Source organism: Hevea brasiliensis, chromosome 5, assembly GCF_030052815.1.
Source record: "Hevea brasiliensis isolate MT/VB/25A 57/8 chromosome 5, ASM3005281v1, whole genome shotgun sequence".
Taxonomy (NCBI): domain Eukaryota; kingdom Viridiplantae; phylum Streptophyta; class Magnoliopsida; order Malpighiales; family Euphorbiaceae; genus Hevea; species Hevea brasiliensis.
Genome location: NC_079497.1, coordinates 14,214,934 through 14,237,388, shown reverse-complemented (window position 1 = coordinate 14,237,388; position 22,455 = coordinate 14,214,934). Strand labels below are relative to the sequence as shown.

General features: G+C 31.4%; 1 protein-coding gene across 2 annotated transcripts; it reads left to right on the top strand.

Moving 5' to 3' along the window:
- Positions 1-4,264: 4,264 nt before the first annotated feature.
- LOC110642354 (phosphatidylinositol:ceramide inositolphosphotransferase 1) lies at positions 4,265-10,360 on the top strand. Of its 2 annotated transcripts, none has more exons than XM_021794363.2 (12): positions 4,265-4,810; positions 4,965-5,054; positions 5,983-6,069; positions 6,153-6,221; positions 7,041-7,121; positions 8,704-8,775; positions 8,938-8,998; positions 9,084-9,186; positions 9,515-9,610; positions 9,700-9,746; positions 9,847-9,974; positions 10,067-10,360. In XM_021794363.2, exons 1-12 carry the CDS (start codon positions 4,778-4,780, stop codon positions 10,142-10,144), a joined length of 945 nt encoding a protein of 314 aa, XP_021650055.1. In that variant the 5' UTR covers positions 4,265-4,777; the 3' UTR covers positions 10,145-10,360. The 2 variants fall into 2 exon arrangements, with proteins under 2 accessions (XP_021650055.1, XP_021650054.1); XM_021794362.2 differs by having other exon boundaries at positions 10,061-10,360.
- Positions 10,361-22,455: the final 12,095 nt, after the last annotated feature.

The window sequence follows — 22,455 nt, the reverse complement described above, 5'->3', positions numbered from 1 at the left end:
ATTACTGTCAATTAAAATTTTAATGGGAAAATTAATTTGTTTTATTTTCAATTTTTTATCTAAAATTAATTCAGAAATTTTGAGAAATTAATCTAAAATTTTTTATTTTTAGTTAAAATAAACTTCAACTAAAAATTTTAAATTAATTTAAATAAAAAATTAAAAATAGATTAAATTTAACATCTTAAATATTTAGCCGTTGAATTTCTGATATTTTGGTAGATCCTATAATGGAAGAAACTTGGGATAGAAAGACAAATTAAGAAGTGATTAATTGGTTGATTTTGATAACACCAATTTCATTTTCAATCCTACAAGAAGACACGTGTTGTCGACTAGTTGAGCAGTTGATGTTATAGGGCACATGTTGGATGTTTCCGTACCGTAGCTAATGGGCGTTGTAGTTGGACAAATCAGCTTAATTTGTGCAATTTTGACCTAGTAATAGACACCATCTTGGAATTTCAAATTCCATTTTCTCAATAAATTTAAATAAAATTGTAATAATATTATAATAACATATACACACTAACCTTCATTACCTAATTAATAATTGTTAATCACTAATCCAAAGCTTTTCCATGTGCTTAACCATCTAATTTAACCTCTTGTGCCTCAAAATAAACTCTAAAATTGTTTTGAAAAGATTATAACACTTTTATCATTCATGTTATATGCTTTATTTTATTGCAAGTAAATATAAATATTTTCGCATTATTAGCACTTTAAGGACAAGGTTAACGACGTTAAATATTGCTCGGTTGGCATGCTAACATTAGTTTTACATTGACATAATGTCTAGCGTTAAATTAATGTATGAAACTAAATATTATTTTTAATAATTATTATTACAAAAATAGAAAAATTAAAATAATTATAAAAAATACTTTTAAAATTATTTTTAATCAATAATTGAATTAAACCAAAATTAGTTATAAAATGATATTTTGTGCCGCAAGATCCGTACTCGTACTTTCATTTTAAATTATATATATATATTCACACCGCAAATTTGGAAATTTCTTTTTCAATTGAAAAGCAACTTTGAAGTCAAGAAAATATTTTTAAATTTTTGCTTTAATTCTCTCAGTCTGACATACAAATTATTTTTCGACCCTGGTACGAATATTAATTTGGAGACATATTTGCTTTAATTTTTAAAAAAATTAACATCAATTAAAATTTAAATTTAAAATTTTATAATTTTGAAATAATTAAATATTATTAAGCTACAGCATTATTAATTGTTTTTATTGAGTAGGGACAGATGGATTATTATTATTATTATTTTGCAATTGGCGTCGAATAAAATTGATGCTTCGAAGGGGAAATCTTTTAGGAAAATTCGATAGGCACAAGTGCACTTTGGGAGGATTTGTTTGGGTGTCGTCTCAATTTTTTTTTTATTGAAATATATATTTTTGTGGGTGTAAATGAAAATATTAAAAAAAAAAAAAAAAAGAAAAGAAGAGTAGTTAAATGATGAAAGGTGCTTGACATGTAATTTTGTGGTGGCAGAGCCGCGCATGGATTATAATATGCCGATGAAAGAAACAAATGAAGCCAGCAAACAAAAACACTTGCCAGAGTTGGCTCTGTTTGTGCTTCAACCCTTACAATATTCGGATTTTTAAAAAACTAGTCTCTTTCTTTAGATTCACATCTTCGCTGGTATCGTTATCTTTCGGTTGTTTCTGTTTAAAGGTTTTCCCCTATTTCAAGCTTTGGGAATATGTTTATGGATATCACAGTTGTCCACCATTTTTCCTTTTCCATGGATTTTTCTTTTTAAATTTCAAAAATAATACATGTGATTCGAATTTTAAATATTAATTATTCATTATTTGAATTTATTTTATATAAATAATTAATTATAAAATATATATTTTTTATAATAATATTTATAAATTTTATATATTATATTTTAAATAAATAAATTTTAAATATTTTATTAAGTTTTAAAATTCTAAAATATAAATTATTATTAAAAAATATTTTCATATAATTTATTAATTAAAATTTATAAAACTAAATTGAATTAAATTTATATATTAAATATATTTATCAGATTCATTTTTACGTGTACCTATTTTTACCATAATTAGTAATTTCCCTCCAAGAAATCTCAAATTTAATAAAATTATAAAAAAATAAATTGTTCAAAGCGAGTGAGGCTAAAAAAAGGAAAAGGAAAAGGAAAAGTCTCAATCACGTCAATAAAAGCCGCCTCGGCCGTTACATGTCCTAACAATCTATTCATTTAACCAACCTATTGCTCGGCCCGTCGGCAATAACGACCGTTGACCTTTGACTCCCATGATTCCGCAATTCCATAATCCTGCCCTTTTTTATTCAAAATATGAAATGTAAACCATATTTTCAATGTTTTTCTAGAAGGAACCCTAAATTTAAATAATTTTATAAATTTATTTTTATCTACAAGAGGCATATCAAAATATAAAATATTACAATTAAAGAATTTTAATATTAATGGCTCTCTAATTTATTTGATTAATTTAAATGAAAATGCTATAACTGAATCAATACATTTTGGTTCATATTCACAGGCACTCTCGTTAAAAGAGGGGGAAAAAGTGTAAGAGACATAATTTCCAACGCATTGAGCCAATAAAAAACAAAAGGGCCACTTAAGAACAATGCCATGGTTTTAACGTACCACAATCATTTTTTTTTTTATTTAATTATTATTATTTTTTCTTGTATCAATTCAAGTTGTGGGATCCCAAGGAAAGTTGAGGGAGGCCAGCCAGCCAGCCAACCTCAAATAAAATCCAGGGCACACCGCCAACTCAAAAGAGCTTCTTATATCATCTGGACAACGACATCGACATGCCCAATTAGCATTTGGATTATCTTATTCTGTCTCATTTATTAAAAAAAAATTAACCAAAAATTATATTCATTATTTTTAATTTTTTTATAAAAATAATTATTCGTTAAAAAATTCAAAATTTTAATTTTTGTGATAGAATTATTTTTTGAAATTAAAAAAAAATAGTGGAAAAAAGGGTGATTTGTGGGAAAGAGACAGAGGGCCACATGGCATGGAAATGGTGTTTAATTATGATTGGTGTATGGAACTCATTAATTAAATTATTATAAAGCTTGTTTTTCAAAATTTGAATGCCTGAGGAGGGAGTCCGTTATCCTCGTGTACGGCGCCACGCCCGCCACGCCCGTGACTCCTGACTAGGTTCTCTGCTCGAAAATCAATCCTTTTTTCTTCTTTCTTTTTATTTTTTTTTAATGAAATAATATTTTTTTATTATTAAAATTTCATTATCACATTTTATTATTATATTACAACCTAATAAAAGTCATAATTCAACTTATTCGATTGTAATTTTAATTTAATTATTAAAAATAATTTTTAAATATTTGATTTAATTTAAATTTAATTAATTATTTTTAATTAATTTAAAATTTAATTAATTCAATTCAAAATTATTGCATATTCGTTAAAATCAAATGATTTTTTTATGATAAATCAACAATAAATTATTGCATATTTTGTCATCACAATTTATAAATATAAAAATATAAAAATTAGGAAGTACTGAGAGCTGCAGGCCATAGCCGGACCCCGGATCATAAACAAGTCATAACTTCTTATTTGAGAATGAAATCAGCGTAAAAGTTTGAGAATTAAATTAATAAAATTAAAATATTTAGTTAAAAATGAAAACTCATAAAGATTTGAAATTTTTTAGTTATTTAAACTCTATTTATTTTGTAAAAAATAACTTATATATAAAAAATAATAAAAAATATTTTTTTTAAAAAAAATTTTCATGAAAAATATTTTTTTAAAAAATATTTTTTATTATTTAATTATTATGTTAAAATAATGGTATCCATCTAAATTATGTATGTATAAATATTTTTATATTTTAATAAAATTATTAAAATTTAAAAATAAAAAATAACTAAATTTTCTCCCCATTTTCCTCAGTGCTATAAACATTAAAAAAAATTAGTGAAATAAATAAAGGCTTAGTCTTAATTTAATTATAATAGTAATATATTTTTACAAAGTATTAAAGGTAAATATGGAAGGAATGACATGATTATTAGTAAAATGAAAATATAAAGATTAATTAGTTAACAATTATAATTTTTATTTTAATAATGATAAATTTTAAGGATTAAATAAAATGTTAAAGTGAAAATTAATTAAGTTAAATGGAAGGTAATTAATTGTTAAAAGCACGTTTCAAGAGTACCTTTAATTCATGAATGTTCTCCAACTTTCCTAGCAATAGCACAAACAAAAACAAGAGAAAGGGTCTCCGTCCGGCGGAAGGAGAAGAGCAGTTTCCAATCCCATCCGTCTTTCGTATGCTTGAATAAAAAGCCCTCTCTCCCTCTTGGTTTTTTCAACTGTCTCTCCGTGTCTATCTCGCGTTTCTTAGCACAACACCGATCCCCAAACACCCAAAGCGACTTTTCTCTCTTCTGCTTTCTTTTCAAATTCACGCGTTTTTCTCTTCATCCTTCTCCTTTCATCTTTGATCCGCAGGCGTCTTACTAGATCTCCCTTCTCGATTCCCTTTTGATCGCTTCTCTTTCTTGGGTTTTTTTTGTTGCTGGGTTTCAAATTTTTTAATCAAAGAGGGAAATTTTGACAACTTCATCACTGATTGCATGAGTGTTTTCTGAAGATTAATGATGTTGACCTTACCAGTTGGGCTGTGAAGTACTATGGAACTGGTGGTTACTCGACGACGACAACAACAACAACAACTACCGCAACAAGATGACGATTTACATTGGTCGCGAGGCTTCAAAGGTTTTCCTGTCTTCTCTTCTCTTTGTTTTTTGGTTCTTTATTTTAAAAATCCCATCGTTTTAAGTTCAATGCTAATTGGGTTTTACTGGACGTTGTTTTTGTGATTTGGGTCTTTGATTTGATATTAACATAGTTTTCATTTTCTGATGTGAAGCTGTGGAAGAGAATTTGTGCCGAGATTACCACAGAGATCAATCTACTTTTCGAAAATTGGAAATACATTCTTGCCGGTCTAATTTTTCAGGTTTCCTTACTTCTTCTGAGAAATTCTTACTACAGTATGTTCTTCTATTTTCAATCTACGAATATTCCATTTTTTCAGCCCCCCAATTTCTTTTTGGGGGCTTGAATGCAACCAAAACTCGTAAAATTTTAATTGTGCTTAATGCTGGACTTCTTTGGTCAAGTTGGATTGTTTCCTCAATCACATGTTAACTTGATTCAACTTCCAGGGCGAGCGATGGAACTTGCTTTAAGCTTTAATGATAAAGTGCAGGATCCGGTAGAAGGTTATAGTCACTGTTCCTTACATGGTCTGATATTAGGAGAAAGCTTATGCTTTTAGCATAAGATAAAGTCCCTATCAGTTCATATGGGTGACCTCAACTTAACTATGAAAATTTTCCTGGTTGAATGTCATTATTTTGCGTTTTTATTATTTTATTTTTCTTTCGGGATGAGGGGCCGGGTTGGGGGGAGGATATTTAACTTTGCAGATTTACACTAACATGTGGTGTGCTATTTTTGAGTGCCTGCAATATCTTAGATGTATGAATTTTTATAATTCAGGGATATGCATAGTGTGCCAACACTTGTAATTCATAAGCTTTTCCATACTAAGATGTTCAAAACTGTCTTTCTCTCTTTCTTTTTTAGCTATGTCTTCCATTGTATGTAAATTGTAATAATTAAAAATTAACAATTTCTATGCATTTACGGAGATCCCAAGTCGTTAGATTTGTCTTTATTTATTTATTTATTTATTGTTTTCAACAAGATATTCGATCTTTTGTTTTCATATTTATTTTTTTTTGTTTTTAAGTCATTAATGCACGTTCACTACTTACATGGTTTTTTGCTTTTATGTTATCTTCTTTCTTCTTACACTACTTCCCTTTTGTTCAATTTGTTATTCATGGCTAATGTTTCCAATCTATGTCACTTGTCTGCAGTATATACATGGTTTGTCTGCCAGAGGAGTTCATTATCTACATCGGCCAGGGCCAACATTGCAGGACGCAGGGTTCTTTCTCCTTCCGGTTTGTGTCTGTTAATAGCATTTTTGCTTTACTTTCAATTGTAGGAAGCATTCTTTCCTGTCTAAACTTAATGTAATTTTTAGGAGCTTGGACAAGATAAAGGCTACATTAGTGAGACGTTGTTCACCTGTATCTTTCTATCATTTGTACTGGTATGGTTCTTCTTATGTTTTCAATTTGTCAAATCCTTTCTCTCTCTTTCTCTGGTTTTTGTGTTTGCAAGGAGTTGTTCCTGACTGGTTATATTTTTACCATCTCTGTCATCAAGATTGCTGAAATTGAGGATTCTTAATTTGAAATCAAATACAACTGAAATTTGCATGTGGTTCTATTTCATGAATTACATGGATATCAGGAAAACATAATCAGATGCGGCTCAGTTCAAGTGTAAGATTGGCATTGGGATTGAACTTGAACTTGATCATAAAAGGCCTTAATGAATTTATCTTTGTTGTACTTTTAAAAACAGCTTTGACATTTAAGTTTGGTGGGTCAACCCGGGAATTTGATTAAATAATTGGCCATTCTCCTTGTATAGGCACTGTTTGTACAATTGTAAATATCTTCAGGTTTAGGTTATTTAGCTGGTGGTTTTGGAGAAAATGTGAATGATTTCAAGATCTACCTGGATGCTACAAATTGCTATTCTCCTGTGCTGTGTGGTTTCAACCCATTAAGTGCAACTTCAACCGAAGAGCTGTGCTCAGCTACATCTTGCTTTCTATTAAGCGAGTGCTAGCCATATGTCATTTCATATCTATGATGATTTCAAGTAGATGATTGCTGCTTGCTTGGTTTTTGCTTTTTCCCCCCTTTTAAATGGAGTCTTCATGAACATAAATAGTTGTAAAGTTACATACTATTGATGTAATGTATTCCACTGCATTTTTTGGTCTTGTTTCTGAGTTTTTGTTTTAATATAAAAAAATTCCAATTGTGCATGAGTCCTAACGCGGTATATCCTATTGCAGTGGACTTTCCACCCTTTCATCTGCAAGAGCAAAAAGATCTACACAGTTCTGATTTGGTGCAGGGTTCTAGCATTTTTAGTTGTAAGTATTGATTATTTTTTTTGTGTTTTTCATGTCTGATGGTCTTGACAAAATTGGATTTGAAATTTTGTAATGTGGACCTATGTGGGGATAAAAGATAACAGAAGTTATGCCATTGTTAACTTAAAGCTGTAAATAGAAACAACCACCCCCACCCCTCTACACACACATAAAAGGAAATGAAAAGATGGATTAATTTTTGAGGTTCACTTGAATTTTTTTTTTGCCACCATGAGAGAAATAACCGAAGAAAACATGGGCTTTCATGTTCAAACTGAATAATAGTTGGTGGTTACTAATTGAAATTCCACATTGCTCTTCAGGAATAATCTTGTACTGAAAAACACAAAATATAATAGAAACAATGTCTTGTGTGGTGTAGGCAGTAGTGGGGCTAGACATTTTTTTAGGGGGCCAATGCTTACCAAACATAATATTATTTTTGAAATAGAATTATATATCTAATAATTGATTCACTAATTTATGAGGGGTATTTTTTTAGAAGAAAAGAAATAAATCAAACTTAAACAATGTAAAACTTACTAAAAGAAATTATAAATCAATCATTAATGAATTTATATTAATCTTTTATGCATATATATATTTATATGACATTTTATTAATAACTTGCATATACTAATAATTTATATTATTTTATAAATTTTAAGTTTACAAATTAATCATTTAGTATTTATTTAATTATAAGATAATTAAATGTGTAGTTTTATTTAATAAATTAGATAATATAATAGTGAAAGATAATATTTATCAGTAATCATAATTATATGAATAAATTGACAAAAAAAAAAAGAACATAATGAGTAAACTTATCTTAAATAATTGATGTTAAAACAATCTTGGGGACAATATTTCTATTTCTTAAAATCTTATTTGATGAAAGTTAAAAACTTTGGAATTCTTTAAGAGGAAACAAAATATAAAACTATATTTTTGAGTTTATTATTGTCATAGAATTTTGAGAGAGAAAATAACTAAAAGTTTAAATGTGACATTATTTTCATTAATTAATTTTGAATAGAATATTGTAAATTATTCTTTTTAAACAATAGTTAATGTCATGTATATTTTATCTGGTAAAATTAAAATTTTAATTAATTGATTTTTTCACTAAAATGATGAGAAATAAGTGGTTCTAATATTTCACAATGACTATAACATGATAAAAACAATTTAAATTATTTTTTGGGGACCAATAACTGAAATAAAAAAAATTCTCTCTAGTTTTAGATTTTTTTTTTTTTGGTTGGGGGGGGGGGGCGGGGGGTGGGCCGCGCTGCTGCTTTGGTGCTTACTATTCTCCCCCCTCCCCCTTACCCTGGTTGTAGGTATCTGTTTGTAGGGGTTGCTAGTTGGGTTGAGGAAAGCTATTAGACCATTTAGATTATCATCTGCACTCCAGTAAAAAGCACGTATTGGTTTGTATGAAATCCTTTTGCAGTTCCAATTCTTGGTTTGATAAATCAATTAACCATATTGGTGTGTATAGGTCTTTTCAGTTGATATAATGTTATTCTGTTTATTGCCAATGCTGTTCTGACAGTTTATCTGGCTTCTGCTCCAGGCTTCTCAATTTCTTCGGATAATTACATTCTATTCTACGCAGCTTCCAGGTCCAAATTATCATTGCCGTGAGGTATGGGACAGCATGGATTGGCTTTACTTACCCTTTCTGTTTATATCTAAAATATTACTATTTCGAGGCTTTTTTAGTTTAAATTTAATTTTATTTGCTCTGCAAATAATAATTTCATAAAAAAAAAGGTTATAATCAGGTATCTATATCTGCTTTTTACAGGGCTCCAAACTTGCCAGGCTGCCACGTCCAGAGAGCGTGCTTGAAGTACTCTTAATTAATTGTCAGTGTCCTGTGTTTTACTGGGGTCCTCTCTTTCTTCTTTGTCAAAAATTTCCTGCGCTAATTAGATTTTGTTGAATCTGCAGTTCCTCGGGGGATAGTGTTTGGTTGTGGTGATTTGATTTTTTCATCACACATGATATTTACCCTAGTGTTTGTCCTCACATATCAGAAGTACGGTACACACAGGTAAAGTATGACTTTAATCATCTTATTGCTACAAAATAAAGAGGGAAAAAAATCTGTTGTGATTTCTTTAGTAACAAGAAGGCCATGTATGAAAAAAAATATCAGTATGGTACCCTTCTTTAAAACAAAACTTTTGCAACGACAATCATGGAAGATCTGAGTACATTAGGTGGGTTCTGTACTACCAACAGTAAATAAATTGGCTGTCAGTATCATAACAGTCTGGTTCTCTTACGTTTTGCTCAAATTTGCCCCTCTTTTCTTTTATTTATTTCACAAATTGATCAAATGCCCTTTCTAGATTGAAAATTTCAAATGGTCTCTGCAGGTTTATAAAGCATTTAGGTTGGCTGATTGCTGTGGTTCAGAGCCTTTTAATCATAGCATCCCGCAAACATTATACAGTTGATGTTGTTGTTGCATGGTATGTGTGGGATACTCGTCCATTCAATTATTGTTCCATGTGAAGACAATTCAGATTTTTAATTTAGTTGTACATTGATGCTTCTACAGGTATACTGTTAATTTAGTGGTATTCTTTATAGACAAGAAATTGCCAGGTCTGTATTTCTAAACTTTTTACTTTTTTAATATTCATTTCTTTACTGTTTTAATTAGCTTTTTAGTTAGAAACTTGACTTTTGAAGTTGTCAACTGCAGAGCTTCCTGATCGGTCTAGTGGAGCTGCATCATTTTTCTTACCATTGAGTACCAAAGACAGAGACATCAAGAACAAAGAAGAGAATCACAAGCTCATGAATGGGAACTCGGTAGACCCTGCAGATAGGGTATGGTGATCTGTTAATCTTTCAACTTTTCTGAGAAACGGCTTCTGCAGTAATATGAGTTATTGATTATTTGCTAATTTGTCCAGAGGCAGAGAACACAAGTAAACGGCAAAATTGTGGAAGATGCCAATGGAGTCCATAATGATGCTAATGCAATGAACGGTGTGTAGATGGTGGAAGCTGTAAGCTATGACTGCAGCGAGGACTGCGTTTTATATCTTTAAGAACCCTTGGGGTGGGGGCCTTCTGTTCCAAGAATGCTGGTAAATTTTGATTTGTATTCAACTAGAGGAAAATGAAAAATGGGTAGCATGTACGAATGTTTAGCAGTCCCGCTGCTTTGTAATGGTTCAAACAATTATATTATCAGCATCAGAATTGTATCATGGAATCTTCCAAGCCTTAAATCTCTCAATGTTTTCTCATAAGCATTTGATGCTGTTGAAACTTTGATGCACTTTCCTTAAAATTTGGCATGGTGAATTGAAGCCGAAGGCTGTTCCCATTAATCATTCAGCTGCAATGGTGTATGATGCATACTGACTAATCCTTGTGTTTATGCCTCTTGCTCTGATGTTGCTCAAGGCAAATAAGTTCACCTTGAAATTTCATAATTTTAATATGAAGAAGTTAAAATGATTGATATTTATATTATTTTAGTTTTGCTAAAAGAAACAAATTAGATATGAAGAGGTAGAGCATCTCAATAATAGCAAGAATGTGGACGAAACCCCACCCACATGTCCTGGCTGAACATCAAACATCTACTTCTAACAATTAGTTGTCGGTTTCTTTTTTTTTTTTTTTCAATAATAATTATTATGATTTTAATAGCAGATAATTTTATCACTGAACTAGGTGTGTTCTTTATCTTCTCAATAAAAAATAATAATTATTATTTTTTTATAATTATATATAAAAAAAGTAGACATAAGTCTGGTTTGATAGTACGGGCCCATTAAGTATTGATTGATGAAAAATCTAGTGGATGCAGCAATTTATTTATATGAGAACATGACTGAAATCATTCTCACGCTTTATTTGATATAAAAAATTTAGTTAATAATATATTCAATGAATTTTTAGGTTAGATAATTATTTATGGGTTCCTAGAAAAGGTAGATATATTCGTCTATAAAGGAGTTGGCAGCCAGAAACTTTTGGTGCACCCTACTCGTGCATGTGCATCAGCCTCCTTGTCCGGATGTAGGTCTTTCCCTTCATTTTTGGATCCATTTTTAGATAGGGTTTGTAGATAAATAAAATTTACTTTTTTAGCTTGTAAATTTGTAGTTATTTGTGAGGGCTTTGTTAATATACTTTTTTTTTGTGGGTTTTGGATGTAGGGATGGTCTCCATTTGTGCTCTATCTAGCTCTAGGAGGAGTAATAGTTTTAAGGGAGGATGGCATCTTAGGGGCCTTTAACCGGCTTTGCCCTCGTGGTCGACCTCCAAGGCATGTTGCCGTTTAGAGCTTTGCCTCTTCACCCTCTGTGAGCTGCTTGCTTAGCCTGCAATACATTTTCTGAGTTGTATGGTCTACTACTCAAAATCTTTCTTGTCTCAATCTATTATTTTGTGGGGAATATGACTGAGTTATGGCTCTCCTAGGACTCCTTTAGGCCTCAGTATTGTTTCTTGTCCTTTGGGTTGAAGAGCTTTGCCCCTGAGCTTTTCTTGGTTTGCATTTCCTCCTCTGCCACATTGCAACAAAAAGATCTGGGTCTGCTTTGGTTTCTTTTAGGTTGCCCAAATAGAATAGGGTTCTCTTGTATTTAGGCCTGAGTTTTATTAGCTTTTGGTCTTTATGTTGTAGACTTAACTCCTTTTAGGTATAACCCCTTTTATATCAATGAAATCTATCTGTTGATAAAAAAGAATCCTCCTTGGCCGATGTTCTTTGCCTTAAAAATTATAGGCCAAATATATTATTTTACCCCTGAATTTTATACCAAAAACTTCATGGCATCTTATATTTTTAAAATGTCCTATTACGCACCTTAACTCTTTAAAAGTGGAATTAATAATTTGCGATCCCCAGTCTAGAGAGAGCGAACACTAAATGCATTGAGATGGACTATTGAGGGTGATGTGGATAAGATACAAAAAAAATATAATAAAATAATTAAGATTATAAAATTACCATAAACATACTATGTTTGGCCAAAATCCCTAAATTTCCTATTGAAATTTCATCACCATTAAATAGAACAATCTCCTCGTCTTCTTTGAATTTCAAACGAAGTTTGGAGAAATTGATTGAATATAGTACAATAAAATTTGAAAACAATATAGGATCAAAAATCAACTAAAAATCCAAAAATTAGTCCACTAATCAGTTCTTTGTGTGCTTCCTTTTACTTCAAATATAGCCGGTTGATAGTGAATAGAACTATATTTAAGACACCTAGAAAAGTCCTAAATGGAAATAAATAGTAAGTACCAGACAGTGAAGTATAAACAAGAAAAACAAAGTATAAAAAGTTAAATGAGCCGATGGTCACAGCAATGGTGGTGACCTTACTGTGAGGTGACTGCTAGGTCAGTCCCAACTCAAATTTTGAATGGGAAATTGTGACATTGCAGTCCTAAGGACCATTGCGAACCTAGTGAAAAAGAGAAAATCACGAAAAAGAGCTGAGAAGCAGATCGAATAATTAAGTCAGGACTCCGGAAGAAATACTAGATTATTTACAAACCGGATCAATCCGGCGAGGGAAAAATTGATCAATTCACCCCTAGAAGTAATGTGATTGTGTAATTTTTAAATTATGATTTGGCAATGAATGGTTTATGTTCAGCTTTTTAAATTTTATTGTGCACTACTGAGTAAAATTTACTCAGCGATAGCTTAATTTTGTTGTCGTAGATAGAAAAAAGGACATAGCAGTAGATGAGCTGCTACAGTAATAGAGGAGCACGGTTTGGAGATTTTTGTACGGGTATTTATTGATACCCGTGTAGTTTATTTTGATGTAAATAGTTTAGTATCATATGTGTTAATGTAAAATTGAGCAGTTGTATAATAAATTGTAATAATATTATCTTTTAGATTTTTATGTCTGTAAATTAAATTGTGCAAATTATTTATTTTGAATGCAATATGCATGAATTTATGAAATATTTTGAGATGACAATTTTTGATTTGAAATTGTGGATTTTGAATTGAATTATTGCTATTGATGTTGGTTTGAGATATTTGGAGCTTGGAGTGTGATTGAAATTCAATTTTGAAGTGCTTTTTACAGGTTAAAATTTTTAGTTTTTCTCAATTACAGTCAGCACAAAATTCCAAATGGAGGGATTCAAAAAGAGAATTAAAGATAAGACAATAAGGAATAACTTTTATGAAGAACATTTAGCCAAACTTCCATAGTAACTAGACCAATGGAATAGTGCAAAATAGGACACTAAAATTATTAAATTGAGTTTTATCTTAAGAGACCTAGAAATTGAAATGGCAACCTAACACAACAAATTAGGCACCCAAAATGTAGTATGTGGGTGTAATGAGAATTGATATACCTATTTAGTGTGGAAAAGTCAATATTTTGACCCAATAGTCAAATAAATAGTAACCACTATAATCAAGAGCGCAAAGAACCCCATTTATGGGATTATATAAGTAAATTTTAAATGCAAATTTCAATTGCTAAAATTTTAGTTAAACATAATTTGGATAAATATTAAAATATCTTAATTGTGTGCTTAAGTGGAAAAAGGGCCTTCCGAGGAAGGGAATAGACAGGAGTGAAATAAAAAAAGACTAATTACGAGGTTTGTGCACATTAAACTTATTTAAGTATTTCTTATTGAAATTTGATTTAGTATGTAATATGAATAGTTTTTAATTGTTTTGGCTTTGAGAATTTTATTTAGAAATTATTGTGTTGCCTACTTTGTAAATAGAAAATTTGAGATAAAATGAGATTTGTGGTTTGTATGAAATATTTAAATATTGTGATTTGAAATTATTTTTTATTAACACTTGGCATGACAGTCCCTTACTATGCTCCTCCTCCACTTGTGGGGTTGAGTTTGATATTTCATTATATTCCTCCCTCTCTGGCTTGCCAGTCTGAGATGAGTTTGGATGAGCACTCATTAGTTAGCTAGTCACATCCCTCATTGATTTCGATTAGTGGGGTGAGTTTGCCTTATCGTGGTGTACAACACGGCATGTTTGAAAATTTTGTGTCAAGGCCTAAGTTGTGTTATTAATTGGCAACACTGTGTTTATTAAATTGTTTGATCAAATTTGTATTATATTAAGCTTTGAAAATTGTGAAATATTTAAATTGTGATTTGTTATAAATATGATTCGAGAATTGTGAAATGTGATTGTGTAATGTTTAAATTATGATTTAGCAATGAATTATTTATGTTCAGCTTTTTAAATTTTATTGTGCACTACTGAGTAAAATTTACTCAGTGATAGCTTAATTTTACTGTCGTAGATAGAGAAAAAGACATAACAGCAGAGTGAGCTGCTACAGTAATAGAGGAGCACAATTTGGAGATTTTTGTATGGGTATTTATTGATACCCATGTAGTTTATTTTGATGTAAATAGTTTAGTGCCATATGTGTTAATGTAAAATTGAGTAGTTGTACAGTAAATTGTAATAATATTATCTTTTAGATTTTTATATCTGTAAATTAAATTGTGAATGCAAATTATTTATTTTGAATGCAATGTGCATGAATTTATGAAATGTTTTGAGATGACAATTTTTGATTTGAAATTATGAATTTTGAATTGAATTGTTGCTATTGATGTTGGTTTGAGATATTTGGAGGTTAGGGTGTGATTGAAATTCAATTTGGAAGTACTTTTTATCGTTAAAATTTTTGATTTTTCTCAATTACAGCCGGCACTCTGCCGAAATTTTTACAGAAATTGTGGAAAATAGAATTTGTCAAACATTTTACTTAGTTTTTAAACTTCAGTTAAAATTTTTAATTCCTACTAAAAATGCTCACCACCTTCAAAAAGTAAGAAAATTGTTTTAAAATCTCTTGTAGTATATTTAATGGGTTATCGGTAAGTGAAGTTCGGTAATTCATTAGGTATACTACGGGATCATATTATGCCTTACATAGGGGTAAGGTGTGACATGTTTTAGTGGTATCAGAGCATGGTTTTGAAATGAATTTTTTACTATGCATGTGAATATTTCCTTTGATAAGTACAACTGCTCAATTGTCCTTAATTGATACATATGACATATTTACATCATGAATATGCACTACGAAGGTCAACCTCTTTGTGTTTGTTATCGGGAAGTAGAAAATTTCTGAAATCAGAATGGAAGGAGATCATTCGGTATAACAATCTATTGAGGCTGAGGCACAAGGGGAAGCCCTAGCACTCCAGAATGTGGGTGGATCAGCCACTCCAACTCCTCCTCAAGCACCGCAGTTTCCTGCTCAGTTTGCACTGCAGATGGCTGCACTATTTCAATAAATTGTTAGGAATCTGCCAACAACAGCCCAGACACAAGCCCCTACAGCACAACCACAGCCCCCAGCAAGACAGTATGAGAAATTGATGAAGTTTGGGGCTACTGAGTTTAAAGGAACTGTGAATCCACTAGAAGCAGAGCAGTGGTTAGAGAGAATGGAACGGGTTTTCAGAAAACTACAATATGCTAAAGAATTAAAATTTGAATATTCAGTTTCACTTCTGCAAGGGGATGCATATGAATGGTGGAAGACTATCGCCCATAGCCTGGTAGAGCCACCAGTCCTCACATGGGTAGACTTTTTGAGAGAGTTCAGGCAGAAATGGGTCCCCGACACCTATGTAGATATGAAGCTGCAAGAATTCTTAAATTTAAAGCAAGGGGACAGGACCATAGCAGAGTATGAGAGAGATTTCTCTAGGCTGAGCCACTATGCTGGAAGCCTAGTTACCACCCCCAGAGATCGGTGCAAGAGGTTTGAGGCTGGGTTGAGGCCTACTTTGAGAATGTAAGTGGTGGGGTTCCGACACCAAAATTTCTCAGAGCTAATATCGCAAGCCCTGGAACTAGAAAGAATTGAGAATAAGGGAATAGTTAAAAAGGGTAGAGAAGAGAAAGAGAAGATTAGAAAGACTACTGATCAAGTTCTTGATAGTGGGTCAGGAAAGAGAAAACATTTTGGAGGATCTAGCTCACGCGAATCGGGTAGAGGTAGATCTTCTGGATAGAAACCACCCCTATCTAGTCAGCAAACTTAGTAGACACCAGAAATACGCTGTCAGATCGACTTTGTGAAACTTGTAGTAAACCACATAGTGGGGTACATTATAGAGCCATAGGAGCATATTTTAATTGTGGAGGGACTGGTCATTTTGCTAAGAATTGTGTAAGTCCACGCCCCTCTAGATCGTTTACTACGTCAGAAGGATCAGCCCAAGTTTCTACCCCAAAGAGTTCACCATCAGTTAGTAGAGGCAAAGGCAGAGGTAGGGGTAGTACACCTGAAAGTCCAAGTACTGTGAATCAGCCAGAACAAGGTGATGGTCCAGCTAGAGTATACACTATGCGACGGAGGGAAGAGGGTGAGACTTCTGACATTGTTGCTGGTACTTTCTTAATTTTTAACTAAGATATATATATGCATTGTTGACCCGGGGTCTACACACTTTTATGTTAGTGCCAGCATTGCTTGCTTTCTTGCTGTCCCTTGTATAAAAATAAATTTTGATATGTTAGTGACTAGTCTTTTTGGAATTAGTTTTGAAAGAGTTTATTAGTGAAAGATATCTCCTAGAATACGATAAATTATTGAATATTGATAGATAAAAGAGTTGTGAAAGTAAAAGGTTAAACAGTTGGTTCAGATGTAATAAAGAAATATTACGAAAATTAAAAAGATTGTTGACTAGAATGGTCAAAGGACCCATGATTAGATAAATAATTCTAATATGACCACAATGGTCAGTCTATAAGGAAACATGAATTGAAATATTAGACAAAACGATAGTAAGAGAAGATTAGTGTTATACAAATAAATTAAACATTGTATTAGATTGTTAAAAGTCTTACATAAACTTAAAGGAAAGAAGATTATACGATTATATAGAAAGGAGAAAAACCAAGTTCTCACTCCATAGGACCACACAAAGTCCTAGAAAGAGTAGATTCGTTAGCACATAGAATTGCTTACCTCTAAAAAGTAAAATGAATTTAAATTCAACGTATGATTGGGAAACTCATAAAGATCTTAGCACATGAGGTGAAGCTACTGAGAAATAAATGTATACATTTAGTTAAGGTGTTATGGACCATTATTTAGATTATGAAGTTGCATGAAAATATATGAAAGACATGAGAAATCAAACGTATAACTATTTTAGGATGGATATTGAGAAAAATTTCGCGGACAAAATTTCTTTTAAGGGGGGGAGAATTATAACACCCCTATATGCATAGCCTGGTATATTGCACTGTTCCGGTGATCGGTGTCGGTCCGAATAATTAAGAGGATTAGAACTATGTTTAAGACACCTAGAAAAGCCCTGAATAGAAATAAATAGTAAGTACCAGATAGTGAAGTATAAACAAGAAAAACAAAGCATAAAAAGTTAAATGAGCCGATGGTCACAGCAATGGGTGACCTTACCAGGAAGTGACTGTGAGGTCAGTCCCAACTCAAATTTTGAATGGGAAATTATGACACTGCGGTCCTAAGGACTATTGCAAACCTAGTGAAAAAGAGAAAATCACAGAAAAGAGCTGAGAAGCAGATCGAATAATTAAGTCAAGACTCCGGAAGAAATACCAAATTAATTGCAAACCGGATCAATCCGGCGAGGGGCAAATTGGTCAATTCACCCCTAGAGGTGACTCCTGACCTAACTGTCCAATAAAATCGGAGAAATAAAAATTTTGAAATATAGAATTAAATTGAAGAAGTTATGGAAAAACAAAAAAAAAAAAAGAAAAAAAAGAATAAAGGAATTATGACATCACTAAGATGAGGTAAGCATGACTTAATATATAAAAATCAATTTAATTGGATTTTTGACCAAGTCAAATTTAAGAGATAAATACATACAATAACAAATAAAAGAAATTAATTTTGGTCTTCTCTTTGCTCAAGTTGCCGCCCCATCTCATCTCTCTCATCTCTTTCATCTCTCTCCACCATTAACACCCACCTCAAGCCTTTAAAAGCTTGATTTTATTCTCTAAATTCCCTAAAATTTGTAATTAAACCTTGCTCTTGCAACTTGAGAAGGAGAATTGAAGAAGAAATTTTGAAGAAAAGAGAAAGGATTTGAAGATTTGAAAAGTGCCAACTGAGGTTAGTATTTATTCTTCAATTTCTCTTTATCTTATGATTTAAATACTTGAGTAAAGTTGGAATTTTATGAAAAATTGAAATTAAATGACAAGAAAATAGACCATATGGAATTCGGCCAGCCTTGTGAACTTGAGGAAATGGTGTGTTTCATGTTAATTAATCATGCAATTAAGTTCAATTGAGTATGTATGTGTGAATACCACACTTTGATTGCATGAATTGAGTAATTTAGAAAATTAGGGTTCTTGAGTTCTTGAAGTTGGACGAAAAATTGGAGGAAATGGTCAATTGATGGAATTGACCCTAATTGAGGTTAGAAATGGTCAATTGTGACCAATTGTGATGTGTTTGAATGAGTGAAAATGAAATGAAATTCGGATTAGTGAATGGTCCCAATCTGGTAGTTTGACCTAGGTCCTTTTTAGGGACCAAAACTTAAATTTTATCAACCCAATTGGTGTGAGGCCAATTGAGAATGAAAATACACATAATGGCACATTTTTATCTAGAAATGATGCCCAAAAAATGACATTAGGATAGTGAACAATTAGGTCAAATCTGGGTAATGTGCACTGCCACTGTACCAAAATGCCATAACTTGGGCTAGACAGGTCAAAATGACCTGATTTTTATGGCATTGAAAAGGTATGACATAGCATTACAATTTTCATGAAGAATACCAACCCAAATTCTGCCCATAACCAAGTCATTTTACCACCCAAAGTTAGTTATCCAAAACTACCAGAATCAATAAAATGCCCAGAAATTTTGGGTAACACCAATCCGGCCAGCCTTAGTTAAATAGTCATATCTTGGGCTACAAAACTCCAAATAGAGTGATTCAAAAAGAGAATTAAAGATAAGACAATAAGGAACAATTTTTATGAAGGATACTTAGCCAAATTTCCATAGTAACTAGACTAATGGAACAATGAAAACAGGGCACTAAAACTAAAAAATTGAGTTTTATCTTAAGAGACCTAGAAATTGAAATGGCAACCTAACCCAATAAATTAGGCACCCAAAATGTGGTATGTGGGTGTAATGAGAATTGGTATACCTATTTAGTATAGAAAAGTCAATATTTTGACCCAATGGTCAAATGAATAGTAACCACCATAATCAAAAGCACAAATAACCCCATTTATGGGATTATATAAGTAAAGTTTAAATGTAAATTTCAATTGCTAAAATTTGGTTAAACATAATTTGGATAAATATTTAAATATCTTAATTGTATGCTTCAGTGGAAAAAGGGCCTTCCAAGGAAGGGAATCGACAGGAGTGAAATAAAGAAAGACTAATTACGAGGTTTGTGCACAATAAACTTATTTAAGTATTTCTTATTGAAAATTGATTTAGTATGTAATATGAATAGTTTTTAATTGTTTTGGTTTTGGAAATTTTATTTGGAAATTGTTGTGTTGCCTATTTTGTAAATAGAAATTTTGAGATAAAATATGATTTGTGGTTTATATGAAATATTTAAATGTTGTGATTTGAAATTATTTTTGATTCACACTTGTCATTACAGTCCCTTACTATGTTCCTCCTCCACTTGTGGGGTTGAGTTTGATATTTCATTATATTCCTCCCTCTCTGGTTTGCTAGTCTGAGGTGAGTTTGGATGAGTACTCATTAGCTAGCTAGCCACCTCCCTCATTGATTTTGATTAATAGGGTGAGTTTGCCTTGTCGTGGTGTACAACATGGCATGTTTGAAAATTTTGTGTCAAGGCCTAAGTTGTGTTATTGATTGACAATACTCTATTTATTAAATTGTTTGATCAAATTTGTGTTATATTGAGCTTTGAAAATTGCAAAATATTTAAATTGTGATTTGTTATAAATATGACTTAAAAATTATGAAATATGATTGTGTAATGTTTAAATTATGATTTGGCAATGAATAGTTTATGTTTAGCTTTTTAAATTTTATTGTGTACTACTGAGTAAAATTTACTCAGAGATAGCTTAATTTTGTTGTTGCAGATAGATAAAATAACATAGTAGCAGAGTAAGCTGCTACAGTAATAGAGGAGCACAGTTTGGAGATTTTTGTACGGGTATTTATTGATACCCTTGTAGTTTATTTTGATGTAAATAGTTTAGTGTCATATGTGTTAATGTAAAATTGAGCAGTTGTACAGTAAATTGTAATAATATTGTCTTTTAAATTTTTATATCTGTAAATTAAATTGTGAATGCAAATTATTTATTTTGAATGCAATATGCATGAATTTATGAAATGTTTTGAGAGAGCAATTTTTTATTTGAAATTGTGGATTTTGAATTGAATTGTTGCTATTGATGTTGGTTTGAGATATTTGGAGGTTGGGGTGCGATTGAAATTCAATTTGGAAGTGCTTTTTACCGGTTAAAATTTTTTATTTTTCTCAATTACGGCCGGTACTCTGCCGAAATTTTTACAGAAATTATGGAAAATAGAATTTGTCAAACATTTTAATTAGTTTTTAAACTTCAGTTAAAAGTTTTTAATTCCTACTAAAGATGCTCACCACCTTCAAAAAGTAAGAAAATTGTTTTAAAATCTCTTGTAGTGTATTTAATGGGTTATCAATTGGTGAAATTCGATAATTCATTAGGTATACTACGGGATTATGTTATGCCTTACATAGGGGTAAGGTGTGACATGTACAATAAGGATTAATCAAAGCATTCAACGAAAAGTAACTGGTGACCATGAAAGATAATAATTGAGAGAAGCTTTAATAAAGGGTAGTGAGTACGATTATATTGATATTAGCCCATGATGTGAAGTATAATGTCTTGGAGGAGACTTCACTAGTTGTTCTGTGGAAGAAATTGGAGAGGTTGTACATGTCAAAGTTACTTACAAATTGCTTATACTTGAAGAAAGAGTTGTACCAACTCAGAATGAATGAAGGTACTGATGTAAGGGACCACCTTAATATTTTTAATAAATTAATTACCCATTTGGCTAGCATTAATGTGAAGGTAGATGAAGAAGATAAAGCCCTCTTGCTTTTAACCTCTCTCCCACAATCTTATAAAAGCTTGGTAACAGCCCTAACAGTTGGGAAAGAGACTTTAAAGGTGGAGGAGGTTGCTGCAGTTATCTTAGATGATGAGAAATTTAAAAAGATAAGTAGTGGCAATGAAGGTGGAGCTTTTATTGCTGGTTCTAATTGTGGTGGAAGCAATTCACGTGGATACAATTAGAGAAGGAATAGTAGATCGAGTTTGAAACCACAGGTAGACCTTGAAGATAGATAATGTTACTACTGTCATGAGAAGTGTCACATTCAATACCTTTGTATGAAGATGAAGGAAGATCTTATAGAGTTTAAACAATTCAAGAAGAGTCGCGAAAAGGAAAAAGAAGAAACTACTACAATTGCAATTGAAGATAGTATAGGCAATGAATGTTTGAATGTGGATGATGATAAGGAAAAGCCAAAAGATTCATTACAAGATGAGTGGTTAAGCCTGCCCATTCCATATATACTCAAAGGAGTGATCTGGTGTGATTGAAGAGAAAGGAGAAAAAGTGAAGCTAACCAATGGGAACAAGACGGAGGTCAAACATGTTGGAAGAGTGAAGATTAAGCTACATGATGAACCTGTGAAATTGTCTGATGAAGTGAGGTATCTCCTAAATTTGAAAGAAATTTAATTTCCTTGAGTAAGTTGGATTCTCTGGGTTATGGGTGTTCAATTCATGGTATAGTCATGGAAGTTAGTTTGGGTGCTCTCGTGATCATGAATAGTGAAAAGATTAGTGTAAAGAATATCTACAAATTGGAAGGAAGCACATTGATTAGAAGAATACAAGTTGAGGTAAGAAGCAACATCAACAATCAAGAGTGCAATGAAGTATTCAAGAGAAAATTGACTTTTATAGAGATTATGAAGACTAATTCTATTTGACTTGGATGTGAAAATTGTTAGAGTCCAATTTCAATTAGAATTAAGATTTAAAATTAATTAGGATAAAGTTTAGTTTAGGAAGAAATAAAATAAGAAATTTAATAGAATTTAAATGATGAAATTTAATAATTAGAGTTTCAAAATGACTATATTTTAGTTGTCTATATATATAATCAGTTTGTTAGTATTGTATTATATTGTAGAGAGCTCACGAAGTGGAGAGGTGTGTGAAATTCTGTGAGTTTTGTTTGAGTAATTTTAAAGGTGAGAAAAATA